This window comes from Sminthopsis crassicaudata, chromosome X (assembly GCF_048593235.1).
Source record: "Sminthopsis crassicaudata isolate SCR6 chromosome X, ASM4859323v1, whole genome shotgun sequence".
NCBI classification, from domain to species: Eukaryota; Metazoa; Chordata; class Mammalia; order Dasyuromorphia; family Dasyuridae; genus Sminthopsis; species Sminthopsis crassicaudata.
Window position 1 is genome coordinate 43363951 of NC_133623.1, and position 23901 is coordinate 43387851.

The following is a 23901-nucleotide window of genomic DNA, read 5'->3' on the forward strand; positions in this document are numbered from 1 at the left end:
TCTAATTCAAGGGAGTGAGCCTTTACAAAAATTCCCTCAAGAATCCAAGGCAAGCTTGGTCTTATTCCTTAGCACTGTGAGGTTAGAGGTTGTCCAAGCAGTGTCTCAGCACCAAGTGAATATTCAGGGAGGAAAAAGTCAGTGGGGATTCTGGTGAGAGCTAACAGCTGGCCTGCAGGCACTGACAAAGAAAAATAAACAAACAAATAAATTCGACCTTGGGCTGCATTAAGAGGGACATAACTTCCAGGAATAAGGAAGGAGGGGCTAGTTCCTCTGTATTTTCTGCCCACTTCAAATCCCATTTAGTTTCAGTTCTGGGCACAATTCAGGAAGGTCACTGATGAGCTGAAGAGTGGCCAGAAAGGAGGAAAAAAGGAAACTCATGGTCAAGAACAGCTAATCAGGGTACTTTTGTCAAAGGAACCAACCAATTGATATTATGTACAAAGCAGGATTGCTCATTGGGATGACACAGAAACAGAATTCTCTCTATTCTAGGACCTAAAACAGTCATCCTTAGAACCAAGGGTATTTAACTAAGGCCCATCAGTTTTTTTTTTTTAATGTTTTGGTAATGATAATTCAACATAATTGATTTCCTTTGTAGAAAGGATCCTCTGGGTTTTATTTTATGCCTTTAAAAGCATTATGCTGAGAAGAAGCCTAGGTTTCACCAGCTTGCCTGCCAGGAGCCCAGGATATACAAGAAGGGGAAGAAGCCCAACTTAATGGGAACTCTGCATTTGCATTCAGAGTAGCAGGGACAAAAGGCAGGCCTGTGATTCACTTGGCACCCTCTGCTGGCCAGAAGGAGTTACTGCGGCTTTTGTATACACAAAAAGGAGCCTGCTACAAAAGAAAAAATGCTGGCCTGGAAATCAGGAGAGGCCGGATAAGTCTTTGTAACCTCTCCGGGCCTCAGTTTCTTTTTCTGTAAACTGGATATAATAATTCTGGTACGGTCTCTGTCAGGGCCGTTCTAAGGAAAGCATGTGTAATTGGAAACAAATAGAGACTGCTAGGAGTCTCAGCTGTATTCTGTAATCCCTATTTCCCAGAATTCTCTTAGAAAGGTGTTCATTGAAACTAACAAATCAAAATTGCAGAAGACAGGTTCCCCTTTGAATTAAAGATACTTACCAGTGTGGGTGAGTTTTGGTCAGGCCAAAAAGATTCAGGAATTGGCCAGTGCCCAACAGGAATCCCAGTTTTAGGGTTAGCACGCACAAAAATGAGTTTTCGGCTGCTGTGCCACTGCTGCTGGCCAGAGGATGTTAGTGACTCTGGGGTGTTGCAGGCTGCATCTAAGAGGACACAATATAAAGAATCAGTTAGGAATAGAAGCTTTTAGAATTTGCTCAGGATAGATTCCGTGATGCCAGTTTAGCTTGAAAAGTGGTCATATGGAGGGGTTGGCTAAGCTTCCTGTTAAGACGTGGTGGCTCCACTCCATTTGTGTCAAGTTTAAAAAAAAGCAATCAGCAAAAATTATCAAAATGATTTGGTAACAATTAAGATACAGCAGAAATACTGAGGCGTGCATTAATATCAAAGCAAATGAATACAATAGCTTAAATGTCTGATAAAACTTAAGACTGCAGCTTACTGGAGTACAAAACTCACTATTTGACAAAAACTGCTATGAAACTATGACAGAAACAACGTCTTGTACCATATACCAAGATAAGCTCCAAATGGATGGATGACTTTAAATATAAAGAGTGACATCTTAAAACAAATCAGAGAACGATGGACAAAAATTACCTTTGGGATCTGTGGACAGGAAAAGAGCTGATGACCAGAATAGAGAAGATTTAGTGAAGATAAAATGGACAATTTTGATCACACAAAATTCAAAAGTTTCTGCACAAAGAAAATCAATGCAGTCAAAATTAGAAGGAAAACAGAATAAGGAGAAAAACCTCTGTAACAGGTTTCTCCATTGAAGGTCTCATATCTAAGACATGTAAATAACTGATCCAAATATATAGGAACATGAGCTATTACTCAATTAAAATGTGATTAAAAAAGGCATGAAGAAGCAATTTTCAAAGGAAAAAATTCCATCTATCAACTTATATAAGGAAAAATGCTCAAAACTACTAAAATGAGAGAAATGCACATTGAAGCACTCTCTACACGGGACTAATGGATAGTAATTATGAAAAACGAAAATAACAAATGGTTAAGAGACCTCCATCCCTGATGGACCTATGAATGATCCAGCCAGAATGGAAGGCAATTTGAAACCGTGCCCCCAAAGTGACTAAATTGTATATACTCTGACCCAGCAACACCGCTACAAGTCTGTAACACCAAAGATAGCAAAAGAGGAAAATAGCCCATATATACCAAAACATTTAGAGCAACTCTTTTTGATGGTGGGTAGCAAAGAAGTGAAAATTATGGGGGGGGTCACATCAATTGGGGAATGGTTGGACAAATTATGGTAAATGAATCAATGTGTTAGAACACTATTGTACTATAAGAAACCAGTTCAGAGAAGCTTGGGAACTGATGAAGAAAGAAGTGAGCAGAAGTGGGAGAACAATTTCTACAGTAACAGCCATAAAGACAAATGACTATGAAAGACTTAAGAATACAATGACTAACCACGCTTCCAAGGATCTGTGATGAACCAAGCTATCATGTTTCATCAGACAGAAAGATGATGGACTTGGTACATAGACAGAGACACATATTTGTTGGACATGGACAATGTAGAAATTTGTTTTGCTTGACTAGACTTGTTTATTACAAGGGTTTTTTCTTTCTTTTTCAATGTGAATGGAGGGGAGAAGATGGATTTTCATTAACTGAAAAAAATTAAATGAAAAATAAAATAATCATATTTGACAGTCATTCTCAGTTTGAATGGAAACACATCAACAATATGTAATCCAGACAAACTTAAAGGCGATTTCTTCCCTTTAGTATAAATAAATATGTCTCATATAGAAGGTTATTTCATAGTTAACAAGCATTCTGCTTGTCTTAATTATTAAGTCACAGCATTAGTTTGGCCAGCAATATGAAATTCAATCAAATCTATAGATCCTTTCTTCCCTTTGCCGGAAACAAAGGAGTCCTAATAATATATTCTAGAGAAGGTTATTTCAAAGTAAAGAATAAGCATTCTGCTTGTCTTGATGATTAGGTCAGAGAATTAGTTTGAAACCCAGCACAGGGTCATTGCCCACCTAATGTTTTAAACTGTGAAAACATAACTTTAGGAAAATGAACATATTAAGGTGGCCAACTACACAAGGAAAAGGTGAGAAATGGGGGCTCACTCAAGTGATGTAATGTAGCTGGTTTGGTTATAGCCTATTAACAAAGCTCATGAAACAAAGCTGTCTTCCTTGGGAAAGAGCAAATCTTTGTCACAATATTAATTCATTTTGATCCCTTTCCCTGTGCATTGGATATCTGAGATTTCATCCCTATAAAGAAATCCCAGTGTGAAAACTCCCTCTGCAGCTAGAGTGTGGCAACTTGGGACTTAAGCACTTAAGGGTCTAGCCAGTCAGCAACCTTGTCTCCACAGTAGCTTTAGTAGGGCACAATTGAGACAAGCTGCTGTCAACGCCCCCCCCAAAAAAAGTCATTTCAAATGATACCACTGGACCCAAGAACATGATAAATAGTTACAATGAGAAAATTTAACCCTGACTACATTAAAGACCTTCAATTTCAACCCAGCTCCAACAACAGCTCAGGGTTATTATTGCCTGAAGCTTAGAGAGTCACATGCCAAGTTAGTGTCCCAGAACTCCATTTGAAGACAGGTCTTCCCAATTCCAAATCTAGGGTTCTGCCCACTAGGTTATATTGCCTGGCAAATTCCTAAAGGTCTCAAAGAAATGCAAAATAGACCTGAAACTGTCTATACTTTCCTTATAGGTCAAATGACACTATTGTAAAAAGAAAGGAAGCCCATATCTCTTTTCCTCCAATCCCTCGGTAGTGAATACTGCTAAAAGATGATGGGCTTGGGAGTCTTTTTATAATGCGCATTATCATAATATGCTACCATTCTAATATTATTTGGCCTACAGTTTGCAAATCACAAGTTGAAATAGTTTTAAAAGAATAAAAGAAAACCACATTTTGCATCATTTGGTTCCAGAGAATAGATAATGATATATATATATATATATATATATATATATATATATATATATATATATATATATATATATATATATATATATATATATATATATATATATATATATATATACTTCTGGTATCTCAGTAGGAAAATGGAGGCTACAGGGCAGAATGCTACACCCACACTGCCCAACAAAGTTCAATTAGAGCTCAAGTAACTTGAACTTAAAAACAAAAGGCATCCTAGACTTATTTGAATCAAAATGAGATTTTGGAGGCAGCTAGGTGGCACTGCAGCGGGCACAGATCTGATACTTATTACCTGTGTGATTCTGGGCAACTCATTTAATTCCAATTGCCTTGCTAAAAAAAGGGGGGGAGAGAAAGAGAGACAGAGAGAGGGAGGGAGAAATGAGAGAAGAAGGGGAGAGAAAGGTTGTTGACCTAGTGATCCTTTACTACAGAGTTTACTCTTTTCTTCCCAAGTCCCAAGTGAAAATTCTACAATGCATGCTGCCAATCTATGATTTTAACTTTATAAAAAAGCATCCGGCTAGAAAGGACTTGGCCAGGTCTAGTAGAAATCCACAAAGACCAAGCTGTGGCATAAGAACTGCTCAGACAAGCTGAGAAAAACATTTAGTCAGAAGCTATAGCAAAGTGTTTTGTCTAGTGATGAGGGCTACTGAATGAGCCTCTAACTTCACTGAAAGAGCGCTCACACTTGGGAGTGTTTCTCGAACCCTGTCACAAAAGGGACAGTGCAAATGTAGTGGATGCAGGCAGTAGGGTACAATGAAAAAAAAGCCTAGAGTTGGAGTTGGGGACCTGAGTTCAAATCCTGATTTTGCCTATTACTTTATTGAGAAGACTGTGACAGTGGCTAGAGTGCAGGCTTTAGAGATGGAAAAATCTGGGTCAGCTTTTATTAAACATCTTCTATATCCCAAGCACTGTGTTAACCACTTTACAAATATTATCTCGTTTGATTCTCCCAACAACCCTTTAAGGTAGGTGCTATTATTATCCCCCCCCCTTACAGTTGAGGAAACTAAGGCAGGCAGCATTAAAATGACTTGTGCAGGATCACACAGCTAAGAAAGAGGTCTGAGATTGGATTTGAACCTAAGTCTTCCTGTCTGCAGATCCAGCACTCTACCCACTGTACCATCCAGCTAATGTGCCATATGCATTAGACTCAGTTTCCTCATCTGCAAAGAGGGATGTTACTACCTGCAGGGTTCTTATAGGGCTCCAATGAGAATTTCTGTGATGCTCTTTGCAAATCTGAAAGTGTGCTAAAAATGACTTATGATGAGTACTTGTGTGACCTTGAGCACCAATCCCTAGTCTCATCTCCTGTTAAAGGGGAAGGGAGACAGGGCCAGCGTTGGCTAGCTGACCTCTGACATGCTATGGAATCTGTAGTCCTATAGACCAGCCCCAAATTGTCTTTAATCCCTGGAATAAAAGGGAAAGTGAAGGAGATCTTACTTGGGCCAAATTTGAGCAGGGACACCGCTAAAGCTGGAAAGGCACAGAGAGGAAGCCTGCTGGGACAGGGCCGGCCCCCAACAGTAGGCTGTACAACGATCAGCTGAGGACACTGGCCATGTCTAGCCTGGAGAAGGAAAGACCCAAGGGCCACAGGACAGGCCTTCTCAAGTACCCAAAGATCTTCTGCTTGGGCCTTTAGGTGGAAGCTACAGGGAGACTGATGTGGGCTGAGAAATGGTTAGAGATACTCAGTAGCAAAATGGATTATAAAGCATTTCCTTCCCAACAAGCTTGGGAATTAAGTAGTGGGAGAGTATCATCCCCATTTTAATAGATGAGGAAACTGAGGCACAGATGAAAGTAGGTATGATGAAAGAAAAGTTAGAAATTGTCAAAGCCAGGTCTGGAATCAGATCAGGGATTTTACTGCTCTATGGGTCAGGGTCTGTTCTTCCAGCCAGACAGGGCTTTGGCAAAACTACCTATCCAACCCAAGGGGCTGCACTGGAGAGACAAACAGAACAAGTCTTCCTACCTTCAAGAAGCTTATGGTCTTGAGTATGACCTCCCTTCAGACCTTTATGGGGACATCCCAGGAGGCCTTGGGAACAGCAATACTTACAGCCCAGTGCCCTCAGCCACCCTCCTAGGAAGGAGATGCAGCCTGCTCGCTGCCCCTGCAGGTGCTACAGACACCTTGGCCCCTCAAACGGTTCACCATCATCATGGGATCGTACCGGCAGAAATGACAGAAAGGAAGAGGGCTTAGCATTTGCACTCTAAGAACTGGGGGACCCTATCTGATGGGCAAATGAAACTTCCCCTCCCTATTAGAGTGTGAGCTTTGTGAGGGCGGGGACTGTCTGACTCTTCTGTTTGTATCCTCAGCTTAGCACAGTGCTTTGTATATCTTAAGTACTTGTTATATTCTGAAATATTCATTTGTTCATTCATATATGACGATTTAGGGAATAGGAAGAAACCAATGATCACTGTCCACTAAAGGGATCCTAAAGACTAGCAGACCCTGAGCAAATCACTTCACCCTGTTTGCCTCAGTTTCCACATCTGTAAAATGAGCCAGAGAAGGAAATGGCAAACCACACCAGTATCTTTGCTAAAAGAACTCCAAATGGGATCACAAAGAGTTGGATGTGACTAAACAACCCCAATAACTCAGAATGAAGGCCCTCAAAAGAAATGTTTTAGAAAGATTCTTTTGGACACCTCTGTCCTTCCTACCGGGAAGGGTGGAAGTTCCTTGAGGGAACTTCCTTTGTGAGTTGACTCTATATTTCCAGAAAACACCCAGAGGAAGGCCTGAGACATCTAGAGATGCATAGAGATAGGGAGATATAGATGGACCAATCAAGCTCACTAGATCTCTAGAGGAGACATTTTAAGGAGGTCCTTGGGCTGACTGGGGATTTGCTTCTTCTTCTTCTTCTTCTTTTTTTTTTTTTTTTTCAAAGACAACCCCAAAGCCACAGAGCCAGGTGCGGCAGAGCTGTGAGCACACTGTAGCTTATGTATCCTTGAGGCTTTTTTCAATGATTGAAAATTGGATTTTCCACGTGACTTATTTCTCCTGCCCGAAAGAGCACTAGGCAAAACTTGTCTCCCTCTACTTTTGTGCATCAGCTGACTCTCAAGAAAACGGCAGTGCAGTGAAGAGGCAAGGATGGGATTGTGATGAGCCTGCACGGATCAACAACGGCCTGCCAATTTCTCAGCAGAGAGCCTACAGCCAAGCAAAAGGTGGGGATGTGGGTGGGGGCTGTTTTCAGCAGCAGGGAAAAAGCCAACACAGCCTCCTAGAGCCCAGCCTTCCTCCCTCCCACCAACAAGTCTCACACTTACCTTTCTTTCCTTTCATTTCTTCAGGAGGCAAAACAGGCTCTACTTCTGCTTTTTCAAACTTGACAACAACACCAATCTGAATTTTCTGAACTAAAGTTTCTAAGCAATAGCTCAACATTTTGTGGCTCCTGATACAATAGGAACGTCCTGGATGAAAAAGAAAGAATACGAGAATGAGCCTTTTGCTTTCTAACAGATAATTCCACAAGACAAAATATGTCTGAAAACCTTACCATATTACAGGGGATAATCTGCTATTCAATTTGATTCCATTAAAATATTTATTAGGCACTTACTATGTGCCTGACATAATAGACACTTAATAAATGTTCCTTTGATTGATCAGAACTAGAGACACAAAGATAAAATTTTTAAAAATCCTCATCTTTAAGGAGCTTGAGTTTGGTGGGGGCTGCCAACATTAGCTAGGTAGGGAGCAGGGAGAGAGGGAAATGGGGGAAGGGTACTTAGAGGAGGTGGCACCTAAGGTAAATAACACATACCCAGATGCCTAAGATACAAAATAACTGAGAAGGGAGTGAGAGCTCTAAAGACTGGGCATGAGGAGGGAGAATCAGGGAGGGCTTTCTCAGTTACGGGAGGGTTCCTGAGCTGAGTCTTAATAGGAGCCATTATGGGGATAACCCTCCCGGGATGAACAGCAGATAGATTATCTGTCAATACTCAGTGTCGAAAACAGGGCTGACGTAGCTATTCAGACCTCTACCTAACCTCCCCTCCTGTCACTTCAAGACCATAAGTTATGCCTGATACCTCCTGTAATTTCACACAGTTGTGTAATAATAGAGTCATCCATTGGTATGCTCCCTAGCGGCTCTGGGTCAGGCACGTACGTCCCAGGAATACGCAACACCAGGGCAAATACCCTCTGGTCCCAGCGGAAAGGTTCTTTGGTTAGCTCACTTCCAGGCAGAGGAGAAGTCAAAGGGAGATGAAGCTGATGAGGCAAGATCAGGCAAAGTTCATCTTAAAATGTAGCACTTAAAGCCCCCACTCCTCCCCTGCCTTTAGGGGATGGTCAACGTGGACGGTTTGATCAAAACCCGTTGCTCATGGAAACAAATCTACCTCCCCCAGAACTAACTGCAGATTCCCAGCCATTGAGTTAAAGTTCTATGAAAAAGGCAATCTTACATCATCTATAACACCGGTTGGACATGTTAATTTATTTCCATCTGTGATGACAATTAAAAGAGACGGTTCCAGAAAGAATGGGTTCCTCCCCTAAAATTATATTTGAAAAACAAAAAGATTAGTGAATGAAACAATAACCTTTTATTAACAAATTTTCACTCAGCAGATAGTTCTCAAAATGCTGATGGAGAGGATAGTTTTCCCCTCTTGATTCAAGAATAACATAAATGATCAGGGTATGAAAGTTGATTTCAAAGGAGACTGAAGTCCAAGTGATCACAATCTAGCAGCAAGTTCAGAAATGGTATTCAATTTTGCCCTGATCCTCCTAGAGACCATAATAATCTACCTCAATGCTAGAGCTGAAAGAATCATGAAATGAATGTATTTGGGAATAGATCACAAGGTCAAACAAACCCCTTAATAGGCTTGAGCACTGGTACAAGTGAGAGAAGGGGAGAAGAGTCTTGGCAGCTGTTAAGTTGGTTTTAGACACAGTGCCTGCGCCACTGACCCCTTGGTGGGCAGGGCAAGGAAAGGAGGGTGGGGAGGGGCATGGTGAGTACTTCTTGACCTTTCCTTCTTCCTCAAACGTTTCAGTTGACAGTTCTGAAAAAGGCACGCACTTTGACTATACACTCCACATATCTACCCTGGCACAACAATATTCATCCAACCTGTAACTGGAGGCTTGGCCTCCATTGGAGCAAGATCCATGCCAGACCAATGGGCTTTGTTTCCTGTGAGAAAAAAAAAATGTGACGCGTAGGAACACCAATACATAATTTGGAACAAACGAATGCCATCAATACCGAGAAAACCTTATTCATTTTGTAAAAAAGAGTTTAGGGTTGTATCAGCTTTCCAGAGTCCGTGCAAAGAAATTGAAAAACTTCACAATGCCAAGCATAAATCCTTAGTCACACCAAAAAGCAAAAGCAAAAACAGTTAGCTGTAAGCACTTAAATGTATCATTACCTGTCCATAACTGTCTATTCCAGACACCAATCTATTCAGATTTAACAAATCGAATGAAGATTTCAGAGCCTGGCCAAGGGTAGTCAGTCCAGAAGCATGAAGGTTTTTCAGTTCAGTCATGAATGTGGCATGACTCTCTTTCCAACCAGCCTGTAAGATCAAATAACATTTAAGTTTCAAAACGGAATACCCAATTAGGCAACGCATAAGATGCGCAAAGCATCCGGCACCATCTGGAGCTTGGCCATTCTCTTTCTGGACTCGCATCAGACACTCTTCTTTCTTTGTGACTCTGTGGGTCTCTGATGGCCACTGCTAGTTCTTCGCTATTTCTCCCATCTCTGAAAAGAAATTCTTCCTTTTCTCAAGTAAAACTCCTTTGAAATGCTTATTCTGAGAAGCACTTTCTTCGGGTAGGACCCTCGATGTCGGCCAGAGAGGTAAATGAACCTGACAGAGTCAGAACTCACAGAGGCAGACGTAGCTTCCTAATATAGATCCGAAAGGGGAGTGGCCCACTTTGGGAGGTAGCGGGATCCTCGCTGCTGAGATCTTTGAGGAGGCTAACTGACCATCTATCAGGGAGATGAAAGAAATGATTCTTGCTCAAGCCTTCATTTGACTAGGTGGCCTCTTAGATCTCTTCCTATTCCTTGAGACTCTATGGAATATCACCCTGACAGATAAGGAAAACGCACCTCTGTCGTATTCCAACCTTTTGAGCTTCTAGGAGGGGAGACCAATGCATGGGTGGTGACTTTCAGATCTGTTCCTAAAATCAGTGTAGTCCCAAGTAAGCAGATAGCATATCAAGTGTGCACACTCTGTTCTTGTTATGCTTACAAGAGAAGAGATAACAGACACAAAACTGGATACAGAAAAGACCACAGAAGTGCTCTATCTGTCAAGATGAGGTAAAGTCTCAAAGAGATGCAATGGAAAGAGCACTAGACTTACTTAGGGTTGGAATTTCTGGATTCGAATCTGAGATCTGCCATTTATTAGCTAGGTAACTTTTGATCATTTGCTTCTTCTTTTGGGCCTCAGTTTCCTGCTCTGCCCAATGATGGGATTGAGCTAAATCCCAAAGATCTTTCCAGCTCTGACCCCATGATCCTATATAAGCCATACCTGCTGCCATTCAGGCTCAATGGAAACAAGAGAGCAGGTGTCACTATTAATGAAAAGTCAGCTTTTTCTGTGGGAAACTGAGATGGGACTGGGCTGAATCTAGAGCAGAGGTTCTTAACCCTTTTTGTGTCATAGACTCCTTGAGTAGTCTGGGGAAACCTCTGGACTCCTCAGAATCGTGCTTTTAAATACATGAAAGAAAAGGCACAGAATTACAAAGGAAACCAGTTATGATGCAGTATGTCCATAAGAAAAAAAAATTAAGCCTGTTTCCAAACTCCAGGTTATAAAACTTCTAGACTAGAGGGACTCAAGAGCAGCTGGAAAGCAGGAGCTGCAAACGGTAGGGCTAAGAGCAGTGCACAGCCTGAGGTGGGATTCAGCAGCCAGCCAGCAGTCACCGGCACATAGAAGCTCTTGAAGACAGGACACAGGAGACCCGACTCACTGTACTGTAGGAGGCTGAATGGCGGAGGGCACACGGCTGCTGATGGGCAGGCAGGCAAGAGGGGAGCTGGGGCCCTTCATTTTTATTTCAGCCTCAGCCAAGTCCTTTCCCTCTCTGAGCTTTGTTTTAGTCCTTTGCAAAATCGGGGTGGGGGTGATGCCAGAGAAATCATGATGGAAAAGACTCTGTACCTCTTGGCAGAGAGGTGATGGATTCAGAAGGCAGGTGAAGACAGACATTTTGTGACCACAACCAGGATGGGAATTTGTTTCGCTATACGTATTTGTTACAAACACTTTCTGTTTTTCTTTTTTCAGTTGGGGAGATGGGAAAAGTCGGAGGGAGGGAAGGTGGATTTCAGTCAATTAAAGGAAATTTGAAATTAATTTTTTTTAAAAGAAAATGAGGTGGTAGGGTGGTGGATATGGTTTTCTTGCCTCGCAATCAGCATGTAACCCAGGACACTCACTGTCCGACTAAGGGAGGAGACGGAGGAATCTGCTATATGCTCTTACATTGAGAAACCAAACAGGACCAGGAAAACACTAAAGCCCATAGGCCTGTGTAGCCGCTCAATAAATCAACAAGCATTTCCTAATTTGGCTATGAGGTTCCTGACACTGCCCAAGCGGCAAGGGATCCAAAAACAATGAATGAAACATTCCCGACTCCCAAGAAGCTTTCAACTGGATGGAAAATGAGGAGCTGCTTCTGACTGCACTAAAACTTTGGGGACAGCCAGCCCAAGCATATACAGAATAAAAAAGAGGCAGAAGAATATCCTAACTATATTTTAGAAATCATCATGAATCACAGATTCCAGAAGTCCTCAAGTAAGAGGCAAAAAGGCCAAGTACAAGACAGCTGTCCCAATGTCGAAGAAGAAAATAGCCAAGCACACATGCCTTTGAAGAAGGTGAGAATAGGCAATGTTGGTAAATCAGCATGGCATTGCCCCGTACCATCAGCTACGATATCAAGGCTCAGAGAGGGTAGTTGCTGAAATTCTTTGTAGCACTTAAAGCTGCTTGGCACAGGGTGAAATCAGAGCATCAGCCCAGGTTTTATTTAAGTGATTCTCCCAGACAAGAGCAGAGAGTGTCCTACCCTCATCTTGAGAGAGAAGGCTCATGGACAAGGCAGAAAAAGTTTCTGAGCTCAAAATTCTGTGAAATGAAAGATACCAATTGGAAAGAATTTAGGCAACTTGTCCAACAGACAGAAGAATATAAAGACAAAACCAGGAAGAACATCATGACTCCGCCAGACTCCAGGTACTAATGAGTCAGCACCATCCCAAGATGAGAAATAAGTGCAATCCTTTGCATCCCAATCCCAATCCTACCAGCCACTTCTATAGCAGACTAGTTGAACTGGGGGACAAAGGAGGGGTTACCATTTATTTTGTTCTTAGCAGCTAACAGAATATGCTATGAGGGGGTAAGAGAGAAGAGGCCTGGTGGGAATGAAGTCCACCAGTTCCTGAGTCTCTACAGGACTAGACCTCCAACAGAAGTCAGTTTTCTTCCCAATTACTAGCCTCTGACAAGCTGATGTGTCCACACAGAACTAGAGAGGGCGGTCCCTCCTTTCTTGGCAGAAGTGAGAGAGCAGAGGTAGGCAATACTCATTACATATACTGTCAGACTCAGGAGATGTCTTGGTTCCCTCTTTGTTTCCCTCTTTTAAAATCTTATAATGGATGATTCCCTGGGCAGGGGAGAAGGGAGAGATTCACCAATCAAAGTGATGTTTTAAAAAAAGTTTACTGATAGGAATTCTTTTTTAAATGAGAGGTCAACTGAAGAATATATCACTGTTTGGTAGGAAAGACTGTACAATATTTGGTTTAGTGATGCCTTGGGAGCAGGCTATTGGGTCCCACCTAAGTAATCCACCTCACAGGTGTATAAAATATGGGGCTCAGATTTTGTGGATGCCTATGGATCAATCTGTAAGTAGTATAGTCTAGTGAGGAGACAGCCGGATCCATTCTCAGGAAAGCATTAGATTTGGAATCACAACCCGGGTCTGCATTCCATCTCTATCAAGTCACTTGTCCTCCCTGAACTTCAGTTTCTTTATCTCTAAGATGAAGGTGCTAGGAAAAAAGAATCTATAATATTAAGATATTCTGAAGTGCAAAGACTGAACAAATGCTTAGTCACCACTGAATACTATCAAGGGGAAATAAAGAACCAGGAGAAGCCAAGAATCAGAGCTTTATATCTCTTGAGACATCATCTGGTTCAATCCTCTCATTCCAGGAGGATCAAAATCAATTAACAAGTAGTTGTCAAGCTTTTAATAGGTCCCTGGAGATATAGCAGTGGAAATAGTAGTCCTTAATTTCAAGGAAGGAAGAGAGATTGCGAGGAAGGCATAGACAGGTAAATGAGCAGAGTCTGTACGGGAGACAGCAAACAAGCCAAGAGTCTAGCTAGAAAGAGAAGGGATTGGCTGAGGACTGGGAAATAAGGTATGATATGATGTCATTTGAGATTCTAGAGAACATGAAAGGCCAGGGCTAAGAGTTTTATACTTCCATGGGGCTGTTAATTAGGAGCTCTCACTATAGATGTTTGGTGTCAGGGTGGTGACATGATAAAAAACAATATTTTAGAAACACAGAGCTGGCAAAAGAGTTGGAACTTGATTTGTGTAGGCAGTAGGAACAGGTTCTTGGGCAGGAGGAAGTAACATGATGAAAAGAGATTTTGGGGAAGATTAAGCTAGTAGTAGTAGACAGAATAGATGGGTCTGGAATGGGGTAAAAGAGGAAAAGAAGATCAATGAGCCCACTGCAAGAATCTAGGTATGAAGAAATAAGGGTAACAGTGGCAAGATGAACAAATCAGAGTCACTGCAAAGGAAGAAAGGAAGAGAGCACTTGCTAAATTCTTTTCATTCTTTCAAAACACTCTGGAAATACTATGGATGGTAATAATAATTGGCATTATCATTGCACACCAAACCTAGGTGATGCAGAGCCATAGAACCACACAAATCTAGCTTCAAACACTTCCTCGCTCCGTGAGCCAGAGCAAGTCACTTAATGGCTTTCTACCTTAGTTTCCTCAACTATAAAATGGGGACAATTTTACAGAGTTGTGTATGGATCAAAGGGGATAAGAGTTGGCAAATGTTTAGCATAGTGCCCAGCACACAGTAGGTACTTAATAAAGCTTGTTTTCTTCCTTTCTTCCTTCCTTCCAGCTATACATATCTCACCTGATTTGAGCCTCCCAGCCACCCCAGGAGGCAGGTGGTATGGGGGCGTTATTATCCTTGTTACATATGTGAGGAAGCTGAGGACCAGAGGGATGATGGGAAGGCCCACAATCCCAGAGCTGATACCAGAGGCAGAATATGACTGCAAGGCTTTTTGCCTTGAAGTCCCGCATTGAGTTTGGCTACTTTTTGGTAAGTAATGTTAACATTAGTGTAGTAAACCCCAAACCTCCAGCTGTACTCAGACTGCACTCTCTTCCAATCAGAATTGTTCCCTCGGTGATCGAAAGGTGAACTTCACAAGTGGATGGGAGAATAGCCTTGGCCATTTGACTATACTTTGAATCTCAGTATTGCAGATGGCAACAAGAAAAAGGACAGAAAATGATCACAATCATCCTCTCCTCTTTAATACAAATGCACATAGCAGATATCGTCACTGTCACAACTCTTCTTTTTCAATGGTGGGAATGAATACAGAACTGGTTTTTTTAAAAGCATTTCTTGCTCTTTTTTTAATCATCTGTGTGTGCCCTTACAAACACTTCTTTCTTCTCTATAGAAACAAGTTAGGTAGCTACACAGAGCATGACAGCAATTGAGCACCTTCTTCAAGGACCAGATTAACTTACAGTGGGAAAAAGGAAAGAGGAAAGGGAGGTAAAAACACACACAGAACTGGATGCTGTCAAGCTCTGGTCCAGGTATTTATAAACTGACCTTGCATGGTTTGGCTGAATAGTGTTTACTTCTGGTCCAGAATTGTTAATGTATCTAATCTATCTCCATACCAACCGGGAGACAGAAAGTCAAGTCTGTGCTTGACTAAGTTGAGTTCTGTCCTTGTTAAGGAAGGAAAAAGCAGGACATTCTTTAGAATGGTTCTGAGACCATCTATGAACATTAATTCAACTGCTGGTATGTGAAATATAAGATCCTTGTCTGCTGACCAAGTCAACATGTTTCTGATGGAGCTGAGCCATGCCAATACTGGCCTTCTCACTAGAAATCAAACTGGCCCACACACAGGTTTCCCTTCTGAGAGGCGAGTGAAGGAGCAGGGCATATTTGCATCACTCATCCACAGGCAACACTGAATATCATGAGAAATGTGGTTGCCTTTCCTCGTAGCATTCATGATGGGCATGAGAAAGATCATCACAACTTCTGGTAACAGTGACTTGGCAGACCTCCTCCTTCCTTGCTTCTCTGCAGTCTTGGGGCCTGCCATACAAAGCTGCCTTGCCATCATTCTCCATGCTCTACACTTATTCCACCACCTCCTTTTTGGGCATCGGGGCCATAGCTATTGGTGTTCTCTAAGCAGTGAGTCATCTCTGGACATCTCAGCCTCTTTTCCCCCAACCTGATGACATCTCTTGGCCTGCTTCTGGGAAATGGAAAGACTGGCAGCTTGAAGAGCAAGTGAAACATCACAACCCATGCAAATTTGACCAACTAGAACTATGTTGTTATTCCCCACCACCATGTTCAAGATCATACAGAATCTCAGATTTTAGATCCAGCCATGAGCACAAGTTAGGACCCACCCGACAAGAAATCACAGCATCTCTCAGTCAGAAGGCACCTAAAGATGCTGTCTGGTCTAACTTCTACACGAGTAGAAATACCCCCTGGACAGCAAAGTCAGAGATATTCAAGATCTCATTCCTAAGTTTCAAAATGGAATCCTGCTACATAACTGAGACCAAAGTAAAAAGAAGCCCCTGAATCAACTAAGACTGTAGATAGTCAATAACACTAGAGGGGCTTAATGCAGGGTTACTGTGCTGTGGGTTGCTGAAGTAAGAAGGCTATCTATAGCAGGCTGAAATTTCTGGCTCAGAGGCTATGGCACCAAGGTGTATATCATCATGAGCAAATACCAATGAGAAGCTACCAAAAGGAATTCTGGGAATCATCTACTGTCATATGCTAGAAACAAAACTGCTAATTTACCCTTGGCTCTACTCCCCCGAACCCCCAGTAAAATGGAAAGGCGGGACTTTTTTGTGTGTTTGTCTATTTCCAGTGCCTAACACAAAACATTTACTCAATAAATGGAATTGAATCCTATGAGGATTCCCGATAATTTAGATATACCATGAGTCACACACAGATCAACAGGTCTAATTTGAAGTGGAAATTTGAAAAAAATCGATGTCATCTCAGAGTCCAGAATGGGGGCAGTGAGAGGTCTCTTGGCCAACGTCAGCATGACCACACTGAAACCCTGCTGTTTATTAATTCAGTGCACCACAGTGTAAGCAGGAAAGTGTCCAGCAAAGGATGATCAGGATGGCGGGAGGCCTGGTTGCTATAATAAAAGACTAGCAGCATGGTTCTGTGGAAATTGGGCTCAATGTGAAATCTGAGAAAGTGGGTTCAAATCTTTGTTTTGCCACTTACCACTTGTGTGATCTGAAGTGAGAAACTTCATCTCTCGAAAGGCTGGAAGTAGGACTACGTGAAGGTGAACTCCTTTTTAGTTCTACATTGACAGCCCTGTGAACTAGGTATATTTAGAAAAGGCAATGTAGACGGGGGGAGGGAGGAGAGAAGGCACACAAGATAGTTGTTTTCAATAGTATGAAGGGCTTTCACATGAAAGGGGAACTGTTTAAGAGAGTGAAATTAGGAATAATAAAAGGATGAAGAAGGCAGATTTTAGCTCAACACAAGAAAAAGCAGCCTAGGAATGGAGCCACACAAAAGGGGAGCAAGCGAGCTGCTTTGGGAAGAAGTGAGTCTGCTGTCCCTGGAGGTCTGGGTGCAGCACTGGGTGGGGAGGCTGTAGGGGTGTCCCTGAGCTGCAGACTAGGATGCCTGACTCCTGAAGCCTCTGGGTTCTGCTAGGCTGCAATAAGTCCTAAAATATAAGCTCAGGTTTTACTACAGAGTGGTCTCTGTTTGATTTAATGAAACAAGCATTTATTAAATGCCTACTACATGCCAGGCAGGAACAAAGCTGCTAGTACTCTTCCATGTCTCACTTTTTAGGTTTCCACTGATTTGTACAGCATCTGGCAGCATCTGTACCTGCCTCAACAGGAAAAGGCTCAATCCTTAAATGGGCAGAATTGCGGTCACAATCAGAGCCAGAGCTGGCTCTGGGGAGACAGTGTTTGGGGTAGGGGGTTAGCAGGAAGGAACCAGCCTGCATCATTTTTAATATTCAGGAGGGGGACAGAAAAAGAGATAAAGAGAAACAGAAAGGGAGAGACAGAAACATACAGAGACAGAAGAGAAGAAACAAAGGAGAGAGGGAAGAGAGGGAAGGAGAATGAGACACACAGATCAAAAAGGAGGGAGGGAAAAGAGGGGAAGAGAAAGACAGACACAGATGGGGGAAGAGACAGATACAGGGAGAGAGAGAAGTAGGAGGAAGAGAGAGACAGAGAAGGGGAAATGGAGAGAGAGAAGGTGAATGGAGAAAGGAGAGAAAGGGATAGAGGGAGAGAGAAGAGAGTTATAGAGAGAGATGGTAAGGGGAGAGGAGGAAATAAGCTATTATCTATCTATCTAGAGAAGGGGGGAAACTAGTTAATGCAGTGGGCAGAGTACACCAGGTCTGGAGTCAGGAAGACCTGAATTCAAATTTGAACTCAAATACTCATTAGCTGTGTGACCCTGTCTGCCTCAGTTCCTCATCTGTAAAATGAGCTGGAAAGGCAAATTGCAAAGCACTCTGCTGTGTTTGGCAAGAAAACTCAAAATGGAGTCATAGAGTCAAGACATAACTGAAATGGATGAACACCTTTGAGAGTGTCAGAGACATGGGGAGAGAGGGGGATGATAAAGACAGAGAAGGAAGGAAGGACAGAGGGAAATCAGGGAGAGAGAAGAAGAGAAACTGACAGAGAGAAAGGGAGAGAGACAAGAACGATAAGAAAGCAGAAAGAAGAGGGGGAGAGAGGGAAAGGAGTAGGGTAGAAAAAGGAAGATCAATTGAAAGACAGAGACAAAGACAGAGATAGAGACAGACAGAGAAGGGGAGGAGACAAAGAAACAGAGAAAAAGAGAAATTTGAGACACACATACTCAGAAAAAGAAATAGAAACAGAGAAAGAGGAGGAGGAGAAGGAGGGAAATAAACAGAAGGAAAAAAATAAAATGGAGGGGGAATAGTTAATCTTAATTGTGAATGTGAATGGGAGAAACTCACCCATAAAATAGAAGTAGATAGAGGAATGAATTAAAAACCAGAATCCAACAAGATGTCATTTATAAGAAAAACACTTGAAACAGAAAGACACACAAAGTAAAAATAAGAGACCAAAGTAGAATCTGTTGTTTCAGCTAAGGGTTTGTATTTGTTTTGTTTTTTAAAAAGCAGAGTTAGAGGGGAAAAAGCAGAGTTAGCGATCATGATTTCAGACAAAGAAAAAGCAAAAGTAGCTTTAATAAGAAGAGATAAGCAGAGAAACTACTTTTTACTAAAGGGTATCAAAGATAATGAAATAGTATCAATTCTAAACCTATACACACTAAATGGCATTGCATCCAAATTCTTAAACAAAAAGTTAAATGATGTGCAGAAGAAAATGGACAGTAAAACTATACTAGTGGGAAGACTTAAAACTTTCTTCTTTTAGAACTACCTACTCATAAAATAATCAATTAAGAAGTTAAGGATAGAATTTTAGAAAAGTTAGGTATAATAAACCCATGGAGAAAACTGAAAGGTAATAGAAAGGAATATACCTTTTTTTAGTTGTATATAGCAACTTCACAAAAACTGACAGATTAAAAATTAATTGGAAATTAAATAATCTAATCTGAAAGAATGAATGGGTCAAAGACAATGAGACAATACACAAAAATTTATGTTGTATACAAAGCAGTATTTAGGGGAATATTTGTATCTCTAATGCTTATATCAATAAAATAGAGAAAGAAAAGATTGGTCATGCAACTAAAAAAACCCAAACAAATTAAAAATCCACAATTAATGCCAAATTGGAAATCCTTAAAATCAAAAGAACATTCATAAAATTGAAAGTTAGAAAACTAATAAGTAAAAACAGGGAGCTGGTTTTAAGGAAAATATATAGAAAAATCATTGGCTAATTTGATTTTTAAAAAGGAAAGAAAACCAAATAACCAGTACCAAAAATAAAAAGGGTGAATTAACCACAAATGAAGACGAAACTAAAACACTTATTAGAAGCTATTTTGCCCAATTACATGCCAATAAATCCAACAATCTAAGTGAAATCAATGAATATTTACAAAAATATAAATTGCCCAGATTAACAGAAGAGAATTTGGAATATCTAAACATGCCTATTTTAGGGGAAAAAAATTGAACAGTCCATAAATGAGCTTCCTAACAAAAAAACATCAGGACCAGATGGATTTACAAGTGAATTCTGTCAAACACTGAAAGAAAATTAATTCCAATACTATATATTCTATTTGGAAAAAACAGGCAAAGAAGGAGTCCTGCCAAATTCTTTTTACATCACAAATATGGTCTTAATACCTAAACCAGGAAGAGCAAAAACAGAGAAAGAAAACTATAGATTAATTTCCCTAATGAATATTGTTGCAAAAATTTTAAATAAAATGTTGGCAAGGAAATTAAAACAATATATCACAAAGATCACAAACCATGACCAGGGAGATATACCAGGAATTCAGGGCTAGTTCAATATTAGGAAAGCTATCAGTATAATTGATAACATCAATAACAAAACCAACAAAAATAATCACATGATTATTTCAATAGAGGTAGAAAGGGCTTTTAGCAAAACACAACAGTATTCCTATTAAAAACACTAGAAAGCATAGGAATAAATGGAGCTTTCCTGAAAATAATAAGTAGTGTCTATCAAAAACCATCAGCAAGAATTATCTGTAATGGGGACAAGCTAGAAGCCTTACTAGAAAATAAGATCAGCTTCTGTGAAGCAAGGATGCCCTTTATTAACTATCATTCAATATTCTGGAAATGCTTGCTATAGCAATAGGACCAAAACAACCTGAAGTAATTAGAACAGGTAATAAGAAAAACAAAACTATCACTCTTTGCAAATGATATAATGGTATACTTTAAAAATCCTAGAAAACCTAAAAAAAATGAACTGAAAAAATCAACAACCAGTAAAGCTGCAGGATATAAAATAAACCCATATAAATCATCAACATTTCTACATATTACCAACAAGGTCCAGCAGGAAGAGACAGAAAGAGAAATTCCAGTTAAAAAAACTGAGGACAATATAGAATGTTTAGGAGCCTACCTGCCATGATAAACCCCAAAGCTAAATGAACATAAAATTTTTCATATAAATAGTCAGATCTAAACAACTGAAGGAAGAAACATTATTTGCTCAGGGGCAGACCTAAATTACTTTTCTTATTTAGTACCCTACCAAATCAAATTAAATCTAATTAAATTAATCAATCAAATTAAAGAAAAATTATTTTATAGAGCTAGAAATAATAGTAACAAATATATCTGGAAGAATAAAAGCTCAACAGTATCAGGAGAATCAATTGAAAACAAGCAAAGAAAGGTAGCTCAGCAGTACCTGATCTCAAATTGTATTTCAAGGTGGTTAAGAAATAGAGTGGTGGACCAGTGGAATAGATTAAATGCACAATATGTAGAAGTAAATGACTATAAGTAATCTAAAGTTTGACAAGGAGGGGGTTACAATTTTACAATTACAAGATTTTAGGATAAGAAGACACTAGCTGACAAAAGTTGCTGGGAAAGCCAGAAATTACTTTAGCAAAAACTTTAGCCCAATATCTCGCATGTATTCCAAGATACGGTCAAAATGGGTACATGATTTAGACATAAAGGGTGATATCTTAAGCAAATTAGGGGAGCGTGGAATATTTTACCTGCCATATTTATGGAAAAATGAATAATTTATGGCCATCCAAAAGAGAAAGCATTCCAGGATGCATAATGGATTATCTTGATTATATTAAATTTAAAAGTTTTTGCACAAATAAAACAAATGAAGTCAAGATTAGAAGGGAAACAGAAAATAGGGGAAAAAAATTATAGCAAGTTTCTCTAACAAAGCCCTCATTTTTTAACTATATAGAGAACTGTTTTAAATTTATAAGGCAAGGACTGCCTCACTTTTCTCTTAGTATCTAGCAAAGGTGCTGGTACATAGTGAGAACTTAAATTTTTTTTTCTTCTTATAGGAAAATGTATTTAAAATTCCAAACACGCTTTTGAAAGGGAGCCTCTTCATCAAGGGGACAATGCCCATTAGCTTGGACATTTATACATTCCAAAAGAGTACAAAAGGCCACGTTTGCATAATGTTTTTCACTTGTGTACTATAATATTAAGTTTTGATTCCCTTATCTAGAACATCATGTAACATCTTCCCCGAACCCTGTATTTTTTCTGATTTTTTAGGATGCATTTCCTAACCTTGAATAGCTATTTGAACCTTCTCCCCAATGCTTCTTGTTCTGCCTTCTGGGGCCAATCAGGCCAAGGCTAATCACCCTTCCCTAGGGTACTCCTTCAACTACTAGCAGACAATTAGTTCCATCCCTCCCCTAATTGTCTCTTCTCCAGGTTCCTAATTCCTTCAACCATGTCTCATATGAGATATACTCAAGAGCCTTCACCATTCTGGTGGCTCTCCTCTGGATATTCTCAAACTTATCAGTGTTGCTCCTCATCTCTGGCACTGGAAACTGAACCTAAGATTCCAGATGAGCTCTGCAGAGGGCAAATTGTAAAGATTGTCACTTCCTCTCCCTGGAAGCTAGTCCTGTCTTTGTGCTACCTAAGATCAAATTAGCTTTCCGGGACTGCTCTGCCACACTGCTGAGTGCTCCTAAGCTAGCAATCTACTAAAACTCCAGATCTCAGTCATAGTGCCTTTTCCCCAGGCTTCTGAAATTGATCTTTTGACTCCAAATCCAAGACAACACATTTGTCCCTATTAAATTACATCACAGTAGATTCAGCATAGTGATCTAGCCTGGAAATGTTTTGGGATCCTGACTTTGGATTCCAACTTTGTATCACTGATAAATCTGATAAATGTGCTTTCTGTACCTCTCACTTATATACTGGGTAACCCTGGGGCTCAGATGATAATTTGGTCAGCGATAAAGCCAAAAACACTGTTTTATTTAGGTTGGCAGTAGATTGCTTTGCACATAGTAAGTGCTTAATAAATGCTTCATTCATTCATCCTATGCCTTTGTTCAAGCAGTAAACATCAATGGGTTATTTGCTTCAGTACCAGGATCTGGAACCAAAAGCCCTCTAATTTAGAAAGTTAAGTTAATTCAGGCAAGGATGGATTGACAGTTGACTTTTACCCTCTCTCTGAAAAAAGGATTTGCTGATCAGGTCAGCATAAATGTGACTGAATCTCTTACTTACATGAGAAGCTGTTTGCACACATTTTGGACACATGTTTGCTTATCAAATATGGATAAGCAGAACCTTCCGGAGCTCTGATTAATGCTTTGGTGTGTTACCTCTCAATCATTCTGATGGATTGGTTGGAGCTGGGCCTCTATGACTAGTAAGTCCAATAGCTAACATTTATGTAGTGCTTTAAGGTTTCAATCCATACCAAAGCTTACTACAAATAAGTGGTCTAAAGAGACCGGTTGTTCTGAAAAACCATTTTTCCCTGCATGGCAGGGCATGTGGCAAAATATGACCCAGTCCTTCAGGGAACCCAGACATTTCATGTACTCAGAACTACCTACTTCCAGCAAAATTCCACTTGCAAGGACTCTTCCCATGAAGAATTACTGTGGTGCTGTATCATGTAGCTATTTCACTCCATAGATGCTGGGAGAGTGCTTATTAAAAAAACTATCTTCTACGTTTACACCTACTCCAATGCCAACAAATATGCTTCTAGGAGGGGGAAAATTGAACAAAGAAAATGCCTTTTTCAATGTTTAGAGCTGGCTATATAAATTGAGACCTGAGAAATGTGAAGGTGTGTTTATTGATGGATAAAGAATATTGCTCAGGACCTAGAATAAATGAATAGAAAACCATACTGCATATTACTTTGCCAAGACTGGACTAAAGATTCCTTTAAACCGTCTAAGAGAATATGTCTGAAGGGATCTCAGGTTTGAATGAGCAGTGAAATTTAGAGCAGAAACAATACATCTGTTGCCAACCTGAGAAGGGCCTACATTCTGGAATCAGTCTGACCAAAAGCCAATATTTGTGGCTTGGAGTTATCATCAAGTAAAAGACTTTTATTCAGCTTGGAGCAAGAAAAATCCACCAGATGTTCTCAAACATCAGCCCTTTCAGACTGAAAACCTTCAGAGTGGCCATGAAGCATCCTGGGGAAAGATTTTTCAACAAAACTGACAAACAGGAAGCTATCATGGCCTGTGGCAAGGAGAACTGAAGTACAATTTTTAAAAGTTCAAAAAGAACTCAAAGCTTATTTCCTTAAATTAATGAGCCTCATAGAGGTTGATCTGAGGGACTCTTGTCAAGGGCCTGGATTTCA

At 40.5% G+C, this 23901-nt stretch overlaps 1 protein-coding gene across 1 annotated transcript in view; it reads right to left on the minus strand.

Annotated features, from left to right (window-relative positions):
- Positions 1–23901, minus strand: part of LOC141548461 (integrator complex subunit 6-like) — a 59042-nt gene that overhangs the window by 26060 nt on the left and 9081 nt on the right. The window contains exons 3-7 of the mRNA XM_074277349.1: positions 9607–9756; positions 8629–8718; positions 8248–8431; positions 7474–7620; positions 1144–1307 (exon numbers count right to left, since the gene is read on the minus strand). Coding sequence (XP_074133450.1) covers positions 1144–1307; positions 7474–7620; positions 8248–8431; positions 8629–8718; positions 9607–9756 — 735 coding nt within the window. The remainder of the gene's footprint in view (positions 1–1143; positions 1308–7473; positions 7621–8247; positions 8432–8628; positions 8719–9606; positions 9757–23901) is intronic.